This window comes from Homarus americanus, unplaced genomic scaffold (genome assembly GCF_018991925.1).
Source record: "Homarus americanus isolate GMGI-L3 unplaced genomic scaffold, GMGI_Hamer_2.0 scaffold39155, whole genome shotgun sequence".
Lineage (NCBI taxonomy): Eukaryota > Metazoa > Arthropoda > Malacostraca > Decapoda > Nephropidae > Homarus > Homarus americanus.
Genome location: NW_024737042.1, coordinates 3,066,087 through 3,089,717, shown reverse-complemented (window position 1 = coordinate 3,089,717; position 23,631 = coordinate 3,066,087). Strand labels below are relative to the sequence as shown.

The following is a 23,631-nucleotide window of genomic DNA, read 5'->3' as shown; positions in this document are numbered from 1 at the left end:
AGAAATCTGCCGGGATGTCATGCTGGTAAGGCAAGCCCTCAACTCCATTGGATGGTGAGATCTTCAACATGGGACTTCAAACACATCTAACAAGAAGCCCGTGTGGACATAAGTGCTTTCGAGGATTCTGAATAGCGGGACAACGAGCTTTCTTGACGTAGGTTTTTAGCCCATAGCCGTTTGTCACCATGCTAGCTCGATACTGCACATAGGAGGAACAGAACGACAAAGAGAAGAATATGGAGAGAATTGGAAATGTTGATCAGGCAGCTTCCTCCTCTAAGTGTTCACAACCTCTGAATTTGGGCCCCAAATTCCAAGATGTTTCCCTTAGAATGTGGGCGATCTCGAACAAGGCAGCAGCTTCCCAAGTTATGTTGGCCCTGGATGAGATGTCATTGTCCTTCTCTCTCTCTTCGGTCGGCTTTGCTCTGCCCCTCAGGGGAACAGAGCCTGCCCTACTCCGACAGCTGCAGATATTGACTATGGGGCTACAGTCACTGAATGCATAGATCTGCTTATTTCAACTAATTGCCTGAATGGGGATTCTTCTTAATGAGATATTTGTATTAAGGTAAATAAATGGTGTGGCGAAGGTGTGGCTGTTGAAGGGCTGGAGGCCTGAAAAAAAAAAAAGTAGTGGTAGTAGTAGTGGTAGTAATGGTATTATTGATGGTAGATTAATTAATCTAGATTAGTAATCGTGGTGGTGTTGTAGTAAACGGTAATGTTACAACAGCGTAGGTGGGGTGGGCAGCACCAGGTGGCGTGGGTGGGCAGCAGGTGGCGTGGATGGGCAGCACCAGGTGGCGTGGGTGGGCAGCAGCATTTGGCGTGGATGGGCAGCACCAGGTGGCGTGGTGGGCAGCACCAGGTGGCGTGGGTGGGCAGCGGGTGGGGTGGGTGGGCAGCAGCAGTTGGCGTGGGTGGGCAGCACCAGGTGGGGTGGGTGGGCAGCAGCAGGTGGTGTTGGGTGCGACGGTACCAGGTGGCGTGGGTGGGCAGCAGCAGGTGGCGTGGGTGGGCAGCAGCAGGTAATGTGGGTGGGCAGCAGCAGGTGGCGTGGGTGGGCAGCAGCGGGTGGCGTCGGTGGGCAGCAGCGGTTGGCGTGGGTGGGCAGCAGCAGGTGGCATGGTGGAAGTGGTGGGCAGAAGCAGGTGGTGTGGGTGGGCCGCAGCAGGTGGTGTGGGTTGGGCAGAAGCAGGTGGTGTGGGTGGGCAGAAGCAGGTGGTGTGGGTGGGCAAGCAGAATGGTGTGGGTGGGCATCAGCAGGTGGGCAGCAGCACTGCCCACACTCACTTTTGCTGCCAAGTTTCGTCTGTGCTGGTGTCGCGTGGCTGTATTTGGCCAAGGTGTCGCCACGGTCAGCGGGCCACTGCTTGCTGCTGCTTGCAGAGGGCAATGCTTGCTGGGCCTTGCCAGCTCTTGCTTGACAGTATGCTGTTTGTTGTTGCTTCATTGTGCGTGTGGTGTTTGTTATTGGTTGATGGTGTGGTAATTGTGTGTGTTTGTAGCTTGAACTATTGTTTGCTGATATTTGAATTTGAGGTTGTTAGCTGATGTTAATGGCGCAGTTATTATTTCTTTTTATATGGGAAGCTATTGTTTGGCCTTGTATGTATTGTTTGTTAGGGTTCAGTAATGAAGCTATTATTTGTTGATAGTGGAGCTATTGTTTGTCTGAGTATTACACAGATGCTGTTCATTGCCTTATGTTGTGGCTATTGTTTGTTGATACTTGTTTGTTACTATGGCTATTGTTTGTTAATACTGTGACTGTGGCTATTGTTTGTTAATACTGTGACTGTGGCTATTGTTTGTTAATACTGTGACTGTGGCTATTGTTTGTTAATACTGTGACTATTGTTTGTTGATACTGTGACTGTGGCTATTGTTTGTTAATACTGTGACTGTGGCTATTGTTTGTTGATACTGTGGCTATTGTTTGTTGATACTGTGACTGTGGCTATTGTTTGTTAATACTGTGACTGTGGCTATTGTTTGTTAATACTGTGACTGTGGCTATTGTTTGTTGATACTGTGTGTGTTGTTTTTTGATACTGTACTGTGGCTATTGTTTGTTAATACTGTGACTGTGGCTATTGTTTGTTGATGCTGTGTCTATTGTTTGTTGATACTGTGACTGTGGGTATTGTTTGTTAATACTGTGACTGTGGCTATTGTTTGTTGATACTGTGACTGGCTATTGTTTGTTAATACTGTACTGTGGCTATTGTTTTTGTCTGTGGCTATTGTTTGTTGATACTGCTTATTTGGTTTTTATACTGTGACTGTGGCTATTGTTTGTTGGTACTGTGACTGTGGCTATTGTTTGTTGATACTGTGACTGTGGCTATTGTTTGTTGATGTGACTGTGGCTATTGTTTGTTGATACTGTGACTGTGTGTGTTTTGTTGATACTGTGACTGTGGCTATTGTTTGTTAATACTATGACTGTGGCTATTGTTTGTTAATACTGTGGCTGTGGCTATTGTTTGTTAATACTGTGACTGTGGCTATTGTTTGTTAATACTGTGACTGTGGCTATTGTTTGTTGATACTGTGACTGTGGCTATTGTTTGTTAATACTGTGACTGTGGCTATTGTTTGTTAATACTGTGACTGTGGCTATGTTTTGTTAATACTGTGACTGTGGCTATTGTTTGTTGATACTGTGACTGTGGCTATAGTTTGTTAATACTGTGGCTGTGTTTGTTGATACTGTGGCTGTGGCTATTGTTTGTTAATACTGTGACTGTGGCTATTGTTTGTTAATACTGTGACTGTGGCTATTTGATACTGTGACTGTGGCTATTGTTTGTTAATACTGTGGCTGTGGCTATTGTTTGTTGATACTGTGACTGTGGCTATTGTTTGTTAATACTGTGACTGTTGGCTATTGTTTGTTAATACTATGACTGTGGCTATTGTTTGTTAAATGTGGCTGTGGCTATGTTTGTTGATACTGTGACTGTGGCTATTGTTTGTTGATACTGTGACTGTGGCTATTGTTTGTTAATACTGTGACTGTGGCTATTGTTTGTTAATCTGTGGCTATGTTTTTGTTAATACTGTGGCTGTGGCTATGTTTGTTATACTGTGACTGTGGCTATTGTTTGTTAATACTGTGACTGTGGCTATTGTTTGTTGATACTGTGACTGTGGCTATTGTTTGTTAATACTGTGACTGTGGCTATTGTTTGTTGTCTGTGACTGGCTATTGTTTTATTATACTGTGACTGTGGCTGTTGTTTTAATACTGTGACTGTGGCTATTGTTTGTTGATACTGTGACTGTGGCTATTGTTTGTTAATACTGTGGCTATTGTTTGTTGTCTGGCTGTGGCTATTGTTTGTTAATACTGTGGCTGTGGCTATTGTTTGTTAATACTGTGACTGTGGCTGTGTTTAATACTGTGACTGTGGCTATTGTTTGTTGATACTGTGACTGTGGCTATTGTTTTTTAATACTGTGACTGTGGCTATTGTTTGTGTCTGTGACTGTGGCTATTGTTTGTTAATACTGTGACTGTGGCTATTGTTTGTTGATCGACTGTGGCTATAGTTTGTTAATACTGTGGCTATGTTTGTTGATACTGTGACTGTGGCTATTGTTTGTTAATACTGACTGTGGCTATTGTTTGTTGATACTGTGTCTGTGGCTATTGTTTGTTGATCTGTGGCTGTGGCTATGTTTGTTGATACTGTGACTGTGGCTATTGTTTGTTAATACTATGACTGGCTATTGTTTGTTGTCTGTGACTGTGGCTATTGTTTGTTAATACTGTGACTGTGGCTATTGTTTGTTAATACTGTGGCTGTGGCTATTGTTTGTTGATACTGTGACTGTCATTTTGTTAATACTGTGACTGTGGCTATTGTTTGTTGATACTGTGACTGTGGCTATTGTTTGTTGATACTGTGGCTGTGGCTATTGTTTGTTGATACTGTGACTGTGGCTATTGTTTGTTAATACTGTGACTGTGGCTATTGTTTGTTGATACTGTGACTGTGGCTATTGTTTGTTGATACTGTGACTGTGGCTATTGTTTGTTGATACTTGATGCTGTGGCTATTTTTTGTTGATACTGTGGCTATTGTTTGTTGATACTGTGACTGTGGCTATTGTTTGTTGATACTTGATGCTGTGGCTATTGTTTGTTGATGCTGTCCATTGTTTGTTGATACTTGGCTATTGTTTGTTATTACTGTGACTGTGGCTATTGTTTGTTGATACTGTGACTGTGGCTTTTGTTTGTTGATACTGTGGCTATTGTTTGTTGATACTGGCTATTTTTGTTGATGCTAGCTATTGTTTGTTGATACTATGGCTATTGTTTGTTGATACTGTGACTGTGGCTGTTTGTTGATACTTGATACTGTGGCTATTGTTTGTTGATGCTGTGGCTATTGTTTGTTGATGCTATGGTTATTGTTTGTTAATACTGTGACTGTGGCTATTGTTTGTTGATACTTGATACTGTGGCTATTGTTTGTTGATGCTGTGGCTATTGTTTGTTGATGCTATGGTTATTGTTTGTTAATACTGTGACTGTGGCTATTGTTTGTTATACTTGATGCTGGCTATTGTTTGTTGATCTGTGGCTCTTGTTTGTTGATACTGGCTATTGTTTGTTGATACTTGATACTGTGGCTATTGTTTGTTGATGCTGTGGCTATTGTTTGTTGATACTTGATACTGTGGCTGTTGTTTGTGATGCTGTGGCTATTTTGTTTGTTGATATAGTGTGGCTATTGTTTGTTGATGCTGTGGCTATTGTTTGCTGATACTGTGGCTATTGTTTGTTGATACTTGATACTGTGGCTATTGTTTGTTGATGCTGTAGCTATTGTTTGTTGATACTGTGGCTATTGTATGTTGAGGCTGTGGCTATTGTTTGTTGATGCTGTGGCTATTGTTTGTTGATGGTGTGGCTATTGTTTCTTGATGCTGTGGCTATTGTTTCTTGATACTTGATACTGTGGCTTCGGCATCTGTAAATTCTTGTTTGTTGAGACTGTAACCATTTGCCCTTATTGTTAACATAGTTAACCAGTTCGAGGCACTCACCTCCTACGCTATAACTACTTTGTTTTTCAAATTCTCTGGTACTTGCAGCAACAGTTGCTGCAACATTATTTTTGGCCGTGCTGTCGTTCTGTCGTAATGGACCTTCGAATCTTGTTTACTTCACTGGTATCCACCTCCCCTGTTGCGTTCTGAGGGCTGCCGTGAGCTTAACTGACTTTTGATGTTCGGTGGCAGCAATCTCCTCTGGATTGGTCAATCCCTTTCCTCCCAGTCTCGGTGGTAGTGCAAGGAGTGATCTTCCTGCTGGGGTTAGGTGAGGGTGTTTCACTAATTTGGGAATGAAATTGACGCTGATAGCTTCTTCCAGAGGCTAGAGGAGGGGGTCCGATATCAGGGAGAGTGCGCTGCAGGTAGTTCCAGCGATGCTTGACTCCATGGGTGAATGCCGCAAAAGCCGCATGTGGCTCTGTGCTAGCAATCTCAGACAAAAGCTTGATTTCCTAACCCACTCTATTCACCTTTCCTGTTGCTGTGTACTCGGTCTTGAAGTCCGTCGTGCTGGATTACTGCACCTAGGTGTCTTTGGCCATCATTTGTTATTTTGACGTCGCTTCCACCGAACACCTCCATTGCCCGTTCATAATGTTCTGCCTCTACAATGAGGAAGGATTTATTGGTGCTTGGGTGGCACCTTATTTGTGGGCCTCGTGATGTTACTTCTTCAGGTCCCACCACTTTTTTGATGTCCTCCACTTTTTCTGTTCTGTAAGGTCGCTCAGCACGCCACTTGCTTGACCTCTGTTGTTTCAAATTTTAATGTGTTGGAGCACGGATAGGCCTATTATGTGCTACTGCTATTGCAACAGGGTCCCCTGCGTTACCCGGTTGACTGTTTGATGGTATCAAATTTTAGAGCCTTGTTGTTTACGTAAGCAGAGGTTCGATGGATTCTATAAGAGTTCTCAACATACTTTGCAAAGCTTGCATACTTTTTGATCTTGATGCTAAAGCAGTGCGGCCTTGCGTTATATGTTGAATGCGTTTGAAGCGTCCAGCACCAGAGAACGGGCTCACAATCGCACTGCTCAACATCGCTTTCATGGCGTGAATGGCAGCTTTCCTCCAGCCTGGTGTGGCCAGCATAAACTTGCAGGTTCCTGCTGCTGCCCTGATATCATCCTTACCAATTTCCATTATGCATTTTCTGCGGATCCGCCCCAGCACTTCCTCCACCCTATAGGCCTACATCCGACTTATTCCGGAATGAGGCGGCAGGCCGTCAGAGCATGGAGGTGTTGGCAGCACGAGGATGCCAACTTTGCAAAAGACGGGCAATGGCAGTGCAGAGGATCACTTGCTATGGGGTCAAACTTGTTAGTGCCAGGATTACCTCCAACTGTTGCAGCCAGACCTGGAAGGGCTGCACTCTCCCCAGCCTCAGTGCCTTTTTTTCACACCTTTCCTGTTATTTTCTCGAACAGAACAACATTTGGTGGATATAGTCATCCTGGAACCCGATGTTCGTCTTCACCTCCAGGGGGATGTTTTTCTTCAGTTGCTTGTGGTGAATGTCTCTCTGTTTATTGGCAGAACCCTACCGGAGGACTCTTCGGTGAGAGATCTTACCGCTAAAGCATTATTTCTTTTTCCCATGATTTTGTTTCCAAATCCTTTCGCAACGTCATCGGTGTTTTGCTTTCCCGTCTCCTATAAATTTTAGCCCTCCTGCAGTGTTCTTGCTTCATAGAGAAGCAATCAAGGCCCCATTCTGCTACATTGTCACACCCGGGGTGCTGGTGGTAGAGTGGTACTGCTCTGTTTCTAGCGATGTCACGGTCTGATTCCCGGCCGGTGGGAAGAGTTTGGACATACTTCCTAGCCCCCATTAGTCCCTGTTCACCTAGCAGTAATTGTGTAGGTACTGTAAATCGAGTTGCGAATTGCATTCAGGACAAGTTGTTGAGTTTCCAATAACTTGATGACACAAACTATTGACTCTTCAGGCTTTTAAGTGCCCCTTCACCTTCAGGCTTCTACTCCTTAACGCATGAGATATAAAGGGCAAGCATGAACTTAGTATGTTTCCTGTTGGGCGCTGTAAACGCTTCTTGCGCTTCACCCTTACACAAGGATGAGTGCCCAATAAAAAAAAAAAAAAAAAAAAATCTTTCTTCATTATGCCGCATTTTGTGCTTATTCTTTGTGTGTGTCCTCTGACAGAATAGGGATGGTTATTGCCAGTATTTGAAGAGCTAAAGGGGTAAGGAAGCAGACCTTGAGTGTACTCAGTTATGAGGCGAATCATCTCCTGAATCCGCTTCTTTGTATGCACATTTGGGTGGTTCAAACAGGTTATTGGCGACCACCTGACAATTTCTGTGCAAAGTTTTTTAACCCATATGTCCGCATTTTCCATCGACATGCCATTCCACCTTGTGGCTGTCTCTCATTCCACCTGTGGACATCTACTTACCATTGAGCAGCGTTTATTAGTGCTACATTTTTCAGGTTATAAGACTCACTGCTATCATTTAGGATATCATCTGGCGGTTGGGTCCCTGTGATATCCACTGTGGCTTCCTGTGTCGGCTCCCTGCCATGTGGGTTCCGACAATTGTTTCCCTTTCTGCAAACCACACATGGTCGGTTGTTTCTCGCACACTCACAGCTAGTGCAATTTTGGTACTGGCTAGCACAGGCGCAGCAATGTCTGTTACCCGGCATAGTGTTCCGCACTTTGGGCGACAGTTACGTCCGCCTCCGACATCTGCTTTGGCCCCATATAGAAGAAGAAATTAGTTCTTATGAGTAAAGGGCAGAAAGGTGACAGGCTGGACTGCTGTGTCCGGGCAGTAGGGGCATACGTGCACACGTGGGTGTGTAGGCCACACCCCTGTGGGCGACAATCCACACATCAGAATGATACACTGGGAGCAAGAATTGTCACACCTAACACTTGTTTATATATCCTTGGCAGAAATATCCAATATTTCTATGGTCCCACCGATATAAGATTAGTTACATATACTCACTTGGTCGGCCGACACTACATGAAGTGACCGTTACTTGGGGGGGGACGACCGCAAGCGTAGAGCACTTGGCCCCATAAGGGCGAGAGTCTCGATGCCACCCCTGCCAAAGTAGGCCTATCGACACTGGCACTGGCACTGGCATCTGCGGTAGCCGTCCAACCAAATACTCACAAACTCGCTTGGTGATCGCCGTAAGCGATGAGAAGAACCTTCGGTGACAAAATGCTTTGGGTGACATCCGATATTCACCGACACACTGAAATTCCCGCTCCCACACTCCGAATATGTCCCCTCCAATAACACTACTAGTTGTGATGTATATACTATTTATACTACCAGTTGTTACATATATACTATTTATACTACTAGTTGTTACATATATACTATTTATACTACTAGTTGTTACATATATACTATTTATACTACTAGTTGTTACATATATACTATTTATACTACTAGTTGTTACATATATACTATTTATACTACTAGTTGTTACATATATACTATTTATACTACTAGTTGTTACATATATACTATTTATACTACTAGTTGTTACGTATAGGGGAAACGTATCCAAGAACTGATTATATGTGTCTTGTTTATCGACTGCTAGACGACTGTATAATACATGGCGGTGATACAGGAACAGCACATGACTTCTGAATTGACTTACGGTGTTTAAGGAATGGGTTTGGATACAGCGTCACCAGGAGAGTGTATAGCTGGTTGGCCCGGTACAGCACTATTTGGCGTGTGGCGGTCCAGTGAGTCAGCGCTCGGCTCCTGTTACAGTGGTCGGTGGCTCGATTCCGAGGTGCTCTCAGTTCATCCTGTGATGATGTATGCCGTACAGTTCTACATTTTGTATACCGTATTGTGCTACATGTAATATACCGTATAGTTCTACATTTTGTATATGTATTGTGCTACATGTAATATACCGTATAGTTCTACATGTTGTCTATAGTATTGTGCTACATGTAATATACCGTATAGTTCTACATGTTGTCTATAGTATTGTGCTACGTGTAATATGCCGTACAGTTCTACATTTTGTATACCGTATTGTGCTACATGTAATATACCGTATAGTTCTACATTTTGTATACCGTATTGTGCTACATGTAATATACCGTATAGTCTACATGTTGTCTATAGTATTGTGCTACGTGTAATATACCGTATAGTTCTACATGTTGCTACATGTAATATACCGTATAGTTCTACATGTTGTATAAGTATTGTGCTACGTGTAATATACCGTATAGTTCTACATGTTGTCTACAGTATTGTGCTTGTGCCATGTAATATACCGTATAGTTCTACATGTTGTCTACAGTATTGTGCTACGTGTAATATACCGTATAGTTCTACATGTTGTCTATAGTATTGTGCTACGTGTAATATACCGTATAGTTCTACATGTTGTCTATAGTATTGTGCTACATGTAATATACCGTATAGTTCTACATGTTGTCTACAGTATTGTGCTACGTGTAATATACCGTATAGTTCTACATGTTGTCTATAGTATTGTGCTACGTGTAATATACCGTATAGTTCTACATGTTGTCTACAGTATTGTGCTACGTGTAATATACCGTATAGTTCTACATGTTGTCTACAGTATTGTGCTACATGTAATATACCGTATAGTTCTACATGTTGTCTATAGTATTGTGCTACGTGTAATATACCGTATAGTTCTACATTTTGTATACCGTATTGTGCTACATGTAATATACCGTATAGTTCTACATGTTGTCTATAGTATTGTGCTACGTGTAATATACCGTATAGTTCTACATGTTGTCTACAGTATTGTGCTACATGTAATATACCGTATAGTTCTACATGTTGTCTACAGTATTGTGCTACGTGTAATATACCGTATAGTTCTACATGTTGTCTACAGTGTTGTGCTACATGTAATATACCGTATAGTTCTACATGTTGTCTACAGTATTGTGCTACGTGTAATATACCGTATAGTTCTACATGTTGTCTACAGTATTGTGCTACGTGTAATATACCGTATAGTTCTACATGCTGTCTACCGTATTGTGCTACATGTAATTTACCGTATAGTTCGACATGTTGTATACCGTATAGTTCGACATGTTGTATACCGTATAGTTCGACATGTAATTTACCGTATAGTTCAACATGTTATATGCTGTTCTACATACTATATACTGTTATTTCTACATGTCATCTCACTTGCCTCAAGAACTCTCACCAGGAGAGTCATGACAGAGTGCTGCCCTCTGGTGGTGGGAGGTAGGATCAGACTGTTGGTTGTACAGCATAGTGTAGTCATGTATAAAATTCCCCATTTCCTTCCATCTGGTAAATTGAGTCACACTTGGAGCTGTAGTTTGCTTGGAGACCACACACTTACCTGATGCTGTGATAGGTCGGTCATGTTTGGTAAGATGGCACTAGTAAGGCTGGTAGGGGCCGACCTCCCACCAAGGAGTGATCAGAGTAGTTGATATACAATAGTACAGATGGTGGTGTTGTGGGTGAGTTGCAAGAACTATTATCCAGCCCATTTAAGTCATTATACTGACCCGGCAACATTTATTAAGCACGACCCTATCATCCTGTAAGGGAAGTACCACGCAACTAGCTGCCACCCTTATAAGAGCGGGGGCACCCTTATCTTACTCATACTTCTCTCTGTCTACATATTTCAGTTCATGGTTACTACATACATCAGTTCTTTTTGGTAGCATGGCGAGGACAGGCACGTGGGTACTGTAATTCTGGTATCAGGGTCACTTGGACCGAATAACGGTAAATACCGAGGTGAAATGAATACCCCTAATATACTCTAAGAAAAGGTTTATTAATATGAAATCAAATTAGGGAAAAATATATCATTAACATACAACTCCAAGGTGCAACTCCTCGGCTTTACTCAACTGCAATTTACTCAGATACTGTACTCTTACTACACACAACCTTACTGGTGTTACATTACATTACAGTTACCAGGACCAATTCCTTGGCTTCTCTTAACTGCCAATCCAAGTGGACACTTTTACTTCTCACGTATTACTGGTGGTACATGACATTACATACATAACAAACTTACATATGATACCTTCACAGACTGTTGTTAGTACATATGAGATGCACTCACAACACACAACACGTTATTACTGAAACCAAAAAGTTACACATGGGTTCACTACCCAACATGGGATAATTATATTCCAGAATTATCCCGAACATATACAACCGGCACTGTGGACCAAAGAACTAAGGTTATGTAGTAACCAATAACTGAAATATGTAGACAGAACAATTGAAGGAACTAAGAGAGAGAGCATGTGTAAGATAAGGGTGGCCTCGGTGGTTCAGCAGTAAGTAGTAGTGTTACCCCCGCCCTTACAAGGAGGCAGCGTGCAGCCGCCCTTACAATCCCACCCCACAACTGTGTAGCAAATGTCTCTTCTTTGGTATGGACAGTGTGAGCATCCTTGTCCGAAACACACATTTCTTTTCAATGGAGAACACACAACAACATATCCTATACACCCCGCCTTTGCTCAACAAGCAGATGTAATCCGCCTCCGGGTGGACTCAACACAAGCCAGGCACAGGACACAGCAGGCCAGAACAGCAACTTGTGCAGATATGGTTACGGGTCCGGTTTTCGATGTTGAGTAAAAACTGTCAGCTGCCCAAACTGTAGACCGAGACCTGTACATGACACCTGAGGAAGCTTCTTAAGCCCTGTCACCAGTGGCTTCTTCTGCCACTTCTACAGCTTCTTCTGCCACCTCTACAGCTTCTGCCACTTCTACAGCTTCTTCTGCCACCTCTACAGCTTCTTCTGCCACTTCTACAGCTTCTGCCACCTCTACAGCTTCTGCCTCTTCTGAATAGTAAACCTTCCACTGTGACTGTCTGACCCGCACAGCACCAGTTAGTAGATACTGAGGTGGATCTATTGTTCTTGTACTATTTGCCTTCATTTATCCCGAGATTGCTCAAGACACCATACCCCAAATGCCTCGACCTTTCTCAGTACTTGAGTGGCTGTACACGATGACCGAGCGACAATAACTGCCTTTATTCGAGTCCCCCTTTGTTATGATAAACAAGAAGGTTCAACTGACTTACAACTAACTTTCCACACAAACCCTAACTAGATCTCCTCTTTCCGTTCCCCATATAATACAGGAGCTACAGCCGAAGCTTTATCCTCGCTCATGATTCAGTAAAGCAAATTGGGGAATTTTCACAAATATTCTCATTGCTCCAGGTGTACAGTACAATATATTAAAAATACTTTGTTGTAGTATGTGCAATGGGGAAATTTTACTCTCGTGAAGTTACCTGATATATACACCCCCTTCTGTCTCCCGCTGAATAACTTATTGCCGAGAGAGAGAGAGAGAGAGAGGGATCGTACTTTCCTCCTAATACCGAACAAACCGGACACACGAAAACTTCATCACATCTCATTTCCTTAAATATTTATCTATGTAAACTTTTAGGGAAAAAAGTTAACTGTGCATTTACTTAATTCTTCAAAACAATAATGGTCTTTCCCTCTGTCAACCAGGCTTTACTCGATACGACTACATGATGCTGACACGATTCATTCAATAATTCCTCTCCACAAGGCATTCCATATCAGTGTAGGCAATATTTACTCAACACCCAAACAGTTCGAAACCATTTTCCTGGGCAATAGTTTCCCTCCAACTACCACGTAAATGATATGTAGGCAATTTACCCATATACTGTTTATTAAGTCGACGAAATATTTGCCAACACCAGCTACAACAAGCAAATAATTCGGAATCAAAATAACCTAACCTACGTGGAATTCGTCTCTCCCGGGAGAAATTGGTCTCAAGAGATTTATATGTAAAGTTCGTCTTTGTCAGGAAATTGTTACAGTTTGTTCATACGATAGCACAGTTCGCTTTAAGACTCATTCGTTGACGAGCAGCTGATTTGGGAGCCCGGATACAAATATCTTAGAAGCTGTATAAAACACCTTGACCCTGTTCCTGTTATTGGGAGTCGTATATGTACGTTCAGTACAGTATCTAGAATGTGGAATTCCTTCTTTTGAGCCCATCAGAGACCCGACCTTTACTGAAATACACATCGCCAGTTAATTGATGTTTCTAGCATACAGATGTTTTGCGAGCGTAGAGTTAGATTCTCGGTACAGTAAATATTGTTGTACAGTGGAGAGTCGTGCTGTAGTTTACCTTTGGCCCTTCTGGTAACTTATCACCGTTATGTTTACCACAATCTTGTTAACACACTATAAGTCACATCTCAAGTATCGCTGTTTAACTTTCTCTTCTGACGCTCTTCATATCTATTGGTGTAGGCTGGTCTCCTGAACTATTAGTACTCGGTGAAGACTTTGCTTGGCCGTCTAGCTGTCATGGGACACATGTTGCTACCATCAATTAATTTACCCTTTAATGGAAAACCTACCTTACACAATTACCAATAAATCCACCTTCAATAAATCTCTAACTTTCTAGGCTCTCATACGGACTGCTAGTATTAAACTTGGATCCTGTACGTGTCAACGGAGTGCAGCATCCAAGTGCATACAGAGTTTGCCTCTTGTCATCTGGGCTACCGGTTCGCACCCCGAGGCACCCCCAGACGACATAGCTGTGAATGGGTACCCAACAATACACTAGAGGAAGTGAAGCCAAATATAGAAAAGTTGTATCTCTTGTTAACTTCTGATAGACGGGTGTAATTACAGTACTACCGTTGTTACCCGCTTAAAGACCTTAGCTATTGAAGCTCAGCAATAACGCAAAACGTCAAGGAGTAAGTGAAAGTGATGGCGTTCAGTTGACCTAATGCCTACACCCCGCACCCCCACCTACACTCCCCACCCCCGCCAACACTCCCCACCCCACCCACACTCCCACCCCTGCCCACACTCTCCACCCCACCTGACTCCCCACCCCCTGCCCACACTCCCACCCCCTGACTACACTTCCACCTCCACCCACACTCCCCACCCCTGCCCACACTTTCCACCTCCACCACACTCCCACCCCCTGCCTACACTCTCCACCCCCACCCACACCTCCTGGACCCCACCCACACCCCCACCCCTGCCCATGCTCTCCACCCCCACCTACACTCCCCCATCCCTGCCTACACTCCCCACCTTCACCACCTGGACCCCACCCCTGCCTACACTCCCCACACTCACACCCGCTACACTTACATTCGCCACATCTACACTCGCCACACCTACACTCTCCTCAGCCACACCTGGGAAGATATTGGAAGCATAATGTGTTGTCTAATGGTAGACCCTGCTGCCATATGTGACCAAGTCCCAGGTTGATGATCTGACTTTCTGCCTCATTTACACACAATTGCAGGGTCTCAATTGTTTCTCTTACTGTTGACAACACAACAGATATATATTGTTTTTTTTATTTTTTTATTTCTTTATGGTTTTTATTACTATTATTATTATTATTATTATTATTATTATTATTATTATTATTATTATTATTATTATTATTATTATTATTATTATTATTTTTATTATTATTATTATCATTATTATTACTACTACTACTACTACTACTACTACTACTACTTTTTTTTTATAACGTGGCCTCCAGCCTCCCCCAATAGCCACACCTTCGCCACCATTTATTTACCTTAATATTAAATATCCTAATACATAAGCAACTATCCTATCTGTGTTAAATTAGTTGAGCCGCAGATCGATGCGGCATTCGGTGACTGTAGCCTCATAGTCGATATCTGCAGCAGTTGACGGAGTAGGGGCAGAAGCTCTCGTTCCCCTGAGGCAGAGCAAAGCAGACCGAAGGAGAGAGAAGGACAGTCGACATCTCATCCAGGCTGTGACATAACTTCTGGGCTGCTGCTTCTGTTCGGAGATCAGCTCCGCGAGTCTGGCGTAGAAACATCTTGCGCTTGGGCCCATCCCACAAGAGGTTGTGAACACTAGCGGAGTGAAGCTGCCTTGATCGACATTTTGAATTCTCTCCCCATATGCCCTTCTCTTGTCGTTCTCGTTCCTCCTATGTGCAGCATCGAGAGCTAGGTTACGGTGACAAACGGCCATGGGATCAAAAATCCTGATGTCGAAGAAGGCTCGCTGTCCCCGCGTCCAGAATCCTCGAGCACTGACATCCACACGGGCTTCGTTAGATGTGTTTGAAGTCCTGTGTTGGAGGATCTCGCCATCCAGTGGAAGGAGGGTCGGTTCTACCATGACGTCCCGGCAGGTTTCCTTCAACATATTTGCTGTGAGATCCCTTACCTCGTCATGCCTCATGCATATGAAGCCCCCCTTCTTGCAAACCATAGCGTGATCGCCATCATAGGAATAGCCACACACGCATTGGGAGGGCAAACCATCTACTGGCCAACCGTACCTTAGAGCAATGGCATCTGTAAATTCTTGTTTGTTAAGGCTGAAACCATTTGCCCTTATCGGTAACGTAGTTAACCAGTTCGAGGCGCCCACCTCCTGCGCTATAGCTACTTTTTTTGTCAGATTTTCTGGAACCTGCAGCAATAATTGCTGCAACATGTCATTTTGGCAGTGCTGCCGATCTGTTGTAATGGATCTACGGATCTTATTAACTTCGCTGGTGTCCACTTTCCCTGTTGCATTCTGGGCTATTATGTGGTCAGTGAGGGCTGCCGTGAGCTTAAGTGAATTTTGATGTTCAGAGTCAGCAATCTCCTCTGGATTAGTTAGTCCCATCCCTCCCAGTCTTGGTGGAAGTGCAAGAAGTGTTCTTTCTACTGGGGTTAAGTCGTGGTGTTTCACTAGTTTGGGAATGAACTTGACACTGATTGCTTCTTCCAAAGGGTGGAGGAGGGTTCGGATCTCAGGGATGGTACGCATCAGGTAGTTCCAACGATGCTTGACTCCATGTGTGAATGCTGCAAAGGCCGCATGTGGCTCTGTGTTAGCAATCTCCGATAGAGCATGGATTTCGCTAACCCACTCGTTCACCTTTCCCCCTACGTACTGGGTCTTGAAGTCCGTAGTGCCAATTACTGCGCCTAGATGTCTTTGGCCGTCCTTAGTTATTTTGACCTCACTTTCGCCGAAAACCTCCACAGCCCGATCTTAATGATCTGGCTTCACGATGAGGAAGGATTTGCTGGCGTTTGGGTGGTACCCTATTTGTGGACCTCGCGATGTTACCAGGTCCCACCACTTTTTGATGTCCTCCACTTTTCCTGCTCCTGTGAGGTCATCAGCATATGCCACTTGTTTGACCCCAGTTGTTTCATACTTTATTTCTTGTTGGAGCACTGATAGGCCTATTGCATACATTGCCATTGCAGCAGGGTCTCCTGTTTCTCGGTCGACTGTCGACTACCTGCTACTACTACTACTACTACTACTACTACTACTACTACTACTACTACTTACTACTACTACTACTACTACTACTACTACTGCTACTACAACAACAACTGCAACAAAACTACGGCGACAACTGGACTGGTAACCTGCTGTGGCTGGCGCTGCTGCTGCTACTGGTAGCGACTGACTGACTGGGCGACTGACTGGTACTGACTTTGGTGCTGACTGGTACTGGGCAGGCTGGACTGGCGACTGGACTGGACTGGACTGCTGGACTGGACTGGACTGGACTGGACTGGACTGGCTGGACTGGACTTGCTGGCTGATGCTGCTGCTGCTGCTGCTACTGCTGCTTTACTACTACTGCTACCTGCTACTGCTACTGCTACTACTGGAGGTGATGGCAGCAAGAGGATGCAAGCTTTCTTGCAAGGGTGGCAATGGCAGTGCAGAGTTCGCTTGCTACAGGGCCAAACTTGTTAGTGCTGAGGATGACTCTCCAACCGTTTGCATCCAGACCTGAAGGGCCGGCTCCTCCTCGAGTCTTCAGTGCCTTTTTCCACACCATCTCTCCTGTTATTTTCTCGAACAGGACAACATTTGGTGGGATATAGTCACCCCGGAGCCTGATGCCTTCATCTTCACTTGCAGGGGGATGTTTCTCTTTCAATAGTTTTAATGTCGCACTGTTTATTGGCATCACTCCACCGGAGGATTCATGTGTTAGAGATCTTACCGCGAGAGACACTTTTCCCACACGCATTTTGTTTCCAAATTTTCTTGCCACGTCATCGGTGTTTTGCTTTCCGTCACCCGTAGATTTTAGTCTCTCCTGCAGTGTTCTTGCTTCACATAGGAGATCATCTAGGGCCCCAGTCCGCCACATTGTCGATCTTCTCTTCATTGCTGCCACATTTTCTTTGTGCTTAGCCTTTGTGTGTGTCCTCTGACAAAATAGATGTGGTATTATTGCCAGTATTTGAAGAGCTAGGGGGGCGAGGAAGCGGTCCTGAGTGTAATCAGTCATGAAGAAAGTCATCTCCTGAATCATTTCTTTGGTGGCCGCACACTTGGGTGGTTCAAATAAGTTAGCGGGCGACCACTTGACAATTTCTGAGTAGGTTTCTTTGACCCATACGCCTGCATTTTCCATCGACATGCCTTTCCACTGAGGCGGCAGTCTCTCATTCTCCTCCTGGACACCTGCTACTGAGGGAGCAGCATTTATTAGTACTACATTTTCGGGTTGAGTAGACTCACTGCTATCATTTGGGATATCATCTGGTGGTTGGGTCCCGACGATATCCACTGTGGCCGCCTGTGTCGGCTCCCTGCCACGTGGGTTCCGACACTGGTCTAGCTTCCTGCAATCCACACATGATCGATTGTTTCTCGCACAAAAACAATTTGTGCAGTTTTGGTTCGGGCTAGCACAGACGCAGCAAAGACTGTTGCCAGGCATAGTGACCAGCAACTTGGGCGACAGATATTTCCGCCTCCGACCTCTGCTATTGGGCCCATACGGACGAAGGAACTAGATCTTATGCGTATGAGGCACAGGGGTGACTACTACTACTATTACTATTATTATTATTATTATCATTATCATTATCATCATTATTTTTATTATTAATATTATCACTAGCATGCGCACACGCACACACACACACACACACCACTAGCACGCACACACATACACACACACACCACTAGCACACACACACACTCACACTGTCGTGTCCATCCGCAAGTTGATCGTGATTCTTAAACAAAGACAAAATATTTATGTGTGCATATGAGATGACACCTGAAGGTACACTGTCATCACCTCTCCTCTATTCTTAGAAGTTTCGAAACAACTGAATTGATGAACACCAATCAATAGTTCTGTCACAAACCTGAGCCTTGACAATCACGGCCCTCTACACCAAGGTTAGACCCCAGTTTACGACACGAAGATCAATCACCTTAGCTATACTGTGCTGTATATTGAAGATAATAGCATCTACAGGTGATATATATTTTCTTGTCTTGCTAAGGGCATTTTGTAACATTTTGACATAACTTACTTCACATATCCTTTATACTCACTAATAACGTAATTACATTATATCAGGAGTAAACTAATTTTTTATTACAAAAAACAGATGGTGCAACGACCATTACTTGTAATATTACCTTCATTTTGATTATAATTCATTAGGCTGCAGTATTTTCTTAAAGAAGATATTCACGTATGAAATAAATACAGACTGTCAACAGATCAGTACAAGTTCACTACACGTTAACGACACGATCAGTTCGACCTTGAGCTCACACTGACACTCGGGTGCGATCTGGACGACTACCGCCCGAGGTATTTGAGTGATAGAAAGCCTTCCAGATATAGCATTAGTACAGTAAATAGGGTATAAACTATGTTGATTAATGTAAAAAAAACCGGAAAATATAATCACATGATCCCACAAAATCGTGAATTAGACGTGTTTCCTTGTTTCGTAAGTGGTTATCAGCATATACGTGGATCACGCGCACCTACTGTACAGTGATTTATTGGGTTTTGCCCAATAGATACAACCTAACCTAATCTAACAAACGTAACCTAACCTTACCTAACCTATAGCAAAATTTCGCTTATCGCTATTTTCCAAACAACCACAACGCGTTGTGGTTAGTTTTCGATCTTTTGCGCATGCTCCGCGGACGCGAATGCGACATCCATCTGTAGTACATACATAAAATTTGGTCATATTCCACCAATAAAAAAAGATTTGGAATATATATTTATTTACAGCATTTTCTCCTTCATCAAAGAACACCCACGGGCAGTTGAATCTACATGGACCAGACTGACGAGCGGGCCCCAGTTGATGAGTGGACCCCTATTGACGAGTAACTGTAGCCCCTATTGATGAGTGGCCCAAATAACGAGCGACCCCATTGACTGAAACACATTAACCACTTCAGTTTAAAACATGAGTTATTCATGTTAAAAGTCGAAAGCGGGTCGTCTATTGACCCCGACGACCCATCAGTTGGAGGTAGTGTGGCGACAGCACTGAATACACTGTCTCTGGCACAAAATAAAGCACTCAACCTCCTCCGTTTCCCCATCTGAAAAGTTAGGCACTCATTCACAGCTGTGTTGATCAGTGTTGAGGGTAGTTTAATAAAAGTCTTCAATATCCAGGTCCTGGCCAGCGCTATGTGAAGGAAGGCTCGTTAATGGTGAGTGTGGTGTCTGCCAGCACCACGTGCGGCATCCGCTGTACAGAGAACGTCCACTGCATATCTTTCAACCACAACGGTGAGTCCCACACACACACACACACACACACACACACACACACACACAAAACCCGTCTCTTGCCCGTATTATAACTTCTGGCTCTTACTCACGTCCATTACCACGAAGAACTAACTGAAACACTTCCAATATTATGAATAACTGTGTAAATAACTTGTATTATTATGTAGCCTAAGCTCTGACCAACACAATCATACGCTTGTATCGTATGCAGAAGGTCGGACACAACCAATCAATAGTACTAATGTGTGAACTGTAACAGACTGAACTGATTTCATGATTTTCTGGTAGGAGGCATTGTTACACATGTGTTATTTCGTATCTTTAAAAATTTATATGAACATTATGCTGAACATGCTGACAGGTGTCACGCAGAAGTATGAGCTGCTGAACACGGTGCCTTACTTAGCGGGAGACCACCTGTATCTGGCCAATGAAACAGACTGGAGTCTCTTCAGTGTCTACGTTTCTGAGAAGGTAATTACCACCAGATGAAATGCAATTGACAAAAACAAACAGATTTTATGAAAATTCCACCGGACAGATCCCATGGGCAAAATCCTACAGGGCAAAAACTAATATAAAGTTCTAATTCCCTGTAAGTTTAGATTAAGTTAGATTAGGGTAGTTTAGGATAGATTAGATTAAGTTAGGTCAGGTTATTACGTCATATTATTTTGTCTAAGTAAAAGTGCATATTTATTTTTCTTTGTCAATCTTCCAATGGACAATCCTAACCAACTCTTACTAGTCTTCTCCTTTACATTTGTTATCATCAATTCTCAAAATATTATTGCATCCATCTCTTCTTCTCAAAGTCTGCAACTTACTACTTCGGGAGTATTACTTCCATAACAAGTATAAATATCTCCATATTGACGAGTGGCCCCATTAATGAGCGGCCCCATTGATGCATGGCCCCAATTGACGAGTAACTAACCCCTATTGATGAGTGGCCCCGTTATTTTTCTGTTCATCCTTGCCAACTTTTCTAATACTGTACCCATGACGCTCCTCGCTACGTTAGAGCCAACTATCCGATCCGTACACAACAACTTTGATTCCTCGTTTGGTTATTACGCTCATATTTTTTATGCTATCTCCCGCTTATAGCATGGATTACTTCTGTAAACAAATATCCTGCGCGACCAGCGACGTCATTGAATTGCCTTGCCGCTAAGAGAATGTGTTTTGTATATTATGTTTATGAAAAACTTGGAACAGGAGAGCCCTTCTGTGAGGCTCTACTCCTTCATCCTATAAACCAAGGAGTTTTTTTTTTTTTTGCTTCTCGTTATACGAGAGGTAAAGTAACACTTACACTTGGCAGGTTTTTAACGCCACTGCCCTCTGTCCTGTGGGAAGTGTGTTGCTGTCCTACGAACAGCCCGCCTACTTGAAGCAAGACTACGACCTACCGGCCTACGCTTGTACTAATCACACCTACGTACTTAACCAGGTCGCTCTGGGCCATACTGGTCAGTACCATTATATCTGTACTATTACTTCCGTACACTAATAAATGTTATTATAGGATTAGGTTGGTTGAAGCTGATTACAATGAGACAACAATACTGTACAATAATAGCACTCATACTACAAAAAAAAAATCTTCAAAATACCAAGAGAGCGATTCTCCCCCTGAAGGGTGACTCCTCTCTTCATCTTTCCTGCTGACTTCCTTTCAAGCCATATCACTTCCACTTCTCACCAGAAAAATTCCCCGATGAATACGTCTAACTCCTATCTTAACTGACCCAATGCTTAATGGGCGTCCTTCACCTCTTTAATTTAATTAATGGTCCACTATATCTCTTGGCTAGAATACTTAAGGGGCGTGGGTTTTTTCAGGATCTTTTGAAATCAATATCTTACAACTATTTTTTTTTACGACACATCATTTGGTCCACGCTTGGAGGTGCATGACGAAGTTTTCATGAGAAGATGATTTATCTGCACATGACAGTACTCGAACACAGAACTTGTGGTTTATTTGGGTGTACTGAATGTTTGTCTTATAATCGACCATGATTCTGGTCTTACAAAAGAGAAAAAGTGTGACTACAAATACCGAACTTTCCCTTCATTCTACAGACTGCCGGATGGTCATTAAGTACGATACGAACTTCCTTGGCTACAATCATCCTCACTTTCCTCACAACACAATGGGCTTTGTCGACACCATGGCCCATTGCTACGATTACGGCTGTGTCGGTGTTGTCTGCGTTGTCCGAGGTAACTCTTCTCCTTGATTACCTTAAGCTAAATATTCCTTTATGATTTAATGAGTCGTCGTGTAAATGTGTCTTATAATCAACTCCAAGTGAAGATAGTCTACTAAGTCTTCTATGAGCATTAATCGATTCTTTCTTCCTTGACTATTTCAGCCAACATTTACTCATATTTGTGGTAATCAAACTTTATTGATTGATGATTTTGATCAAAGTCGACAATATTTTTTCCCCAAACCTTATTATTTTGTTTGTGTGCCCCCCACCCAACTACCCCTCCCTCCAAAAAAAAACACTTCCATGGCTGGTTGAGCTCAGCACTAACTCAACACAGAACATTTCTTGTTTTAACTACAAAGGTCATGGTCAAAACAGGTCATTAATGAAGGTCACCCCACCGATCGCTAATAAATGTCTTGGTACAATAACAATAACGTCAAGCTTTGGTAGAATATTAATCAAGATGTGTTATTTTACCTTATATCTCTCCTCTTCTTTTTTTCAGGCAATTGTTGGATACAGTATGAGTCTTTCCTCACCTCCAACACGGAACCAACTCATGTGGTAGACATTCTCTACTGGTATGCTGTCTGCCAGTAACATCTCTTTACACATCCGCCACCACACTTACACCACTACCACACTTACACCTACACCACCACACTTACACCAACACCACCACACTTACACCAATACCGCCACACTTGTACCAACACCGCCACACTTACATCAACACCGCCACACTTACATTAAGACCACCACACTTACACCAACACCACCACACTTACATCAACACCACCACACTTACACCAACACCATCACACTTACACCAACATCACATAGTTACATTTAAAGAAAAACAATCCTTTGCTACACTCGAGTCCAACAATGACACTGATGAATACTATCCAGGATTCTCAAACCAAACCAAACCTAACCTAACCCTAACCTAACCTAACCCTAAAAACCATACCATGAAACAACTTGGCGATGAATGTGAAGCAAGAATACAAGTGCAGACAGACATTAGTCAATACATTGTATACCATGAAGAGATGTATTGAATTCGTAAAGCATGTATAGGGAGCCAGTAACGAGATGTAGCTGCATGCTTTCAGAGAGCAGCTCGAGGATGGGCTGAAACACAACCCGACATCAAACAACTCGAATCCGGGTGCCAAATGGGGTATCCTCGACACTGTCATGACAAAAACCTGCAGACACTCGGCCACCTCAAAAGAATACACCGGGACTGCTTTGATGAAAATGACCCGGAAATCAACGTACTCATCGCTGCTAAACGTGATGCTTTAAATGACAGGCAGAACAACCCCCAGTCTTGGACCAAAGCGAACTTCGTAATCTAAAGAACGTATGGCTGAAAAATAAAGTGTGAAATGCAAAAATTTTCAGATCAACACAAGAAGCGTAAATTTATCAATTCCATTAAAACATTTTATGTCCCAATTCTTTATGGTGCATCCTTCTCCTCTCATCCGACGGTAACTCTCTGATTAAAGACGAAGACGGCATGCTACAGGTCCCTCAGCACCCACAGCTAACCCACCTCAGCAACTCTCCATTCCAGGATGAGGTAGCTACTGCCATGAAACATGAGAAATAACAAAACCACAGGGCCTGATTAAATCCCAG

At 43.2% G+C, this 23,631-nt stretch overlaps 2 protein-coding genes across 2 annotated transcripts; one reads left to right on the top strand and one right to left on the bottom strand.

The window, feature by feature from the left end:
• Nucleotides 1-689: 689 nt before the first annotated feature.
• LOC121872774 (protein TRACHEARY ELEMENT DIFFERENTIATION-RELATED 7A-like) lies at nt 690-1,133 on the bottom strand. Its single transcript, XM_042375830.1, has one exon. The coding sequence runs from the start codon at nt 1,131-1,133 to the stop codon at nt 690-692; it is 444 nt and encodes a 147-aa protein (XP_042231764.1).
• Nucleotides 1,134-19,426: 18,293 nt separating this feature from the next.
• LOC121872773 lies at nt 19,427-22,652 on the top strand. Its single transcript, XM_042375829.1, has 6 exons — nt 19,427-19,481; nt 19,631-19,747; nt 20,112-20,224; nt 21,078-21,225; nt 21,842-21,982; nt 22,484-22,652. The coding sequence occupies exons 1-6, from the start codon at nt 19,427-19,429 to the stop codon at nt 22,576-22,578; spliced, it is 669 nt and encodes a 222-aa protein (XP_042231763.1). The 3' UTR covers nt 22,579-22,652.
• The last annotated feature ends 979 nt before the right edge of the window (nt 22,653-23,631 follow it).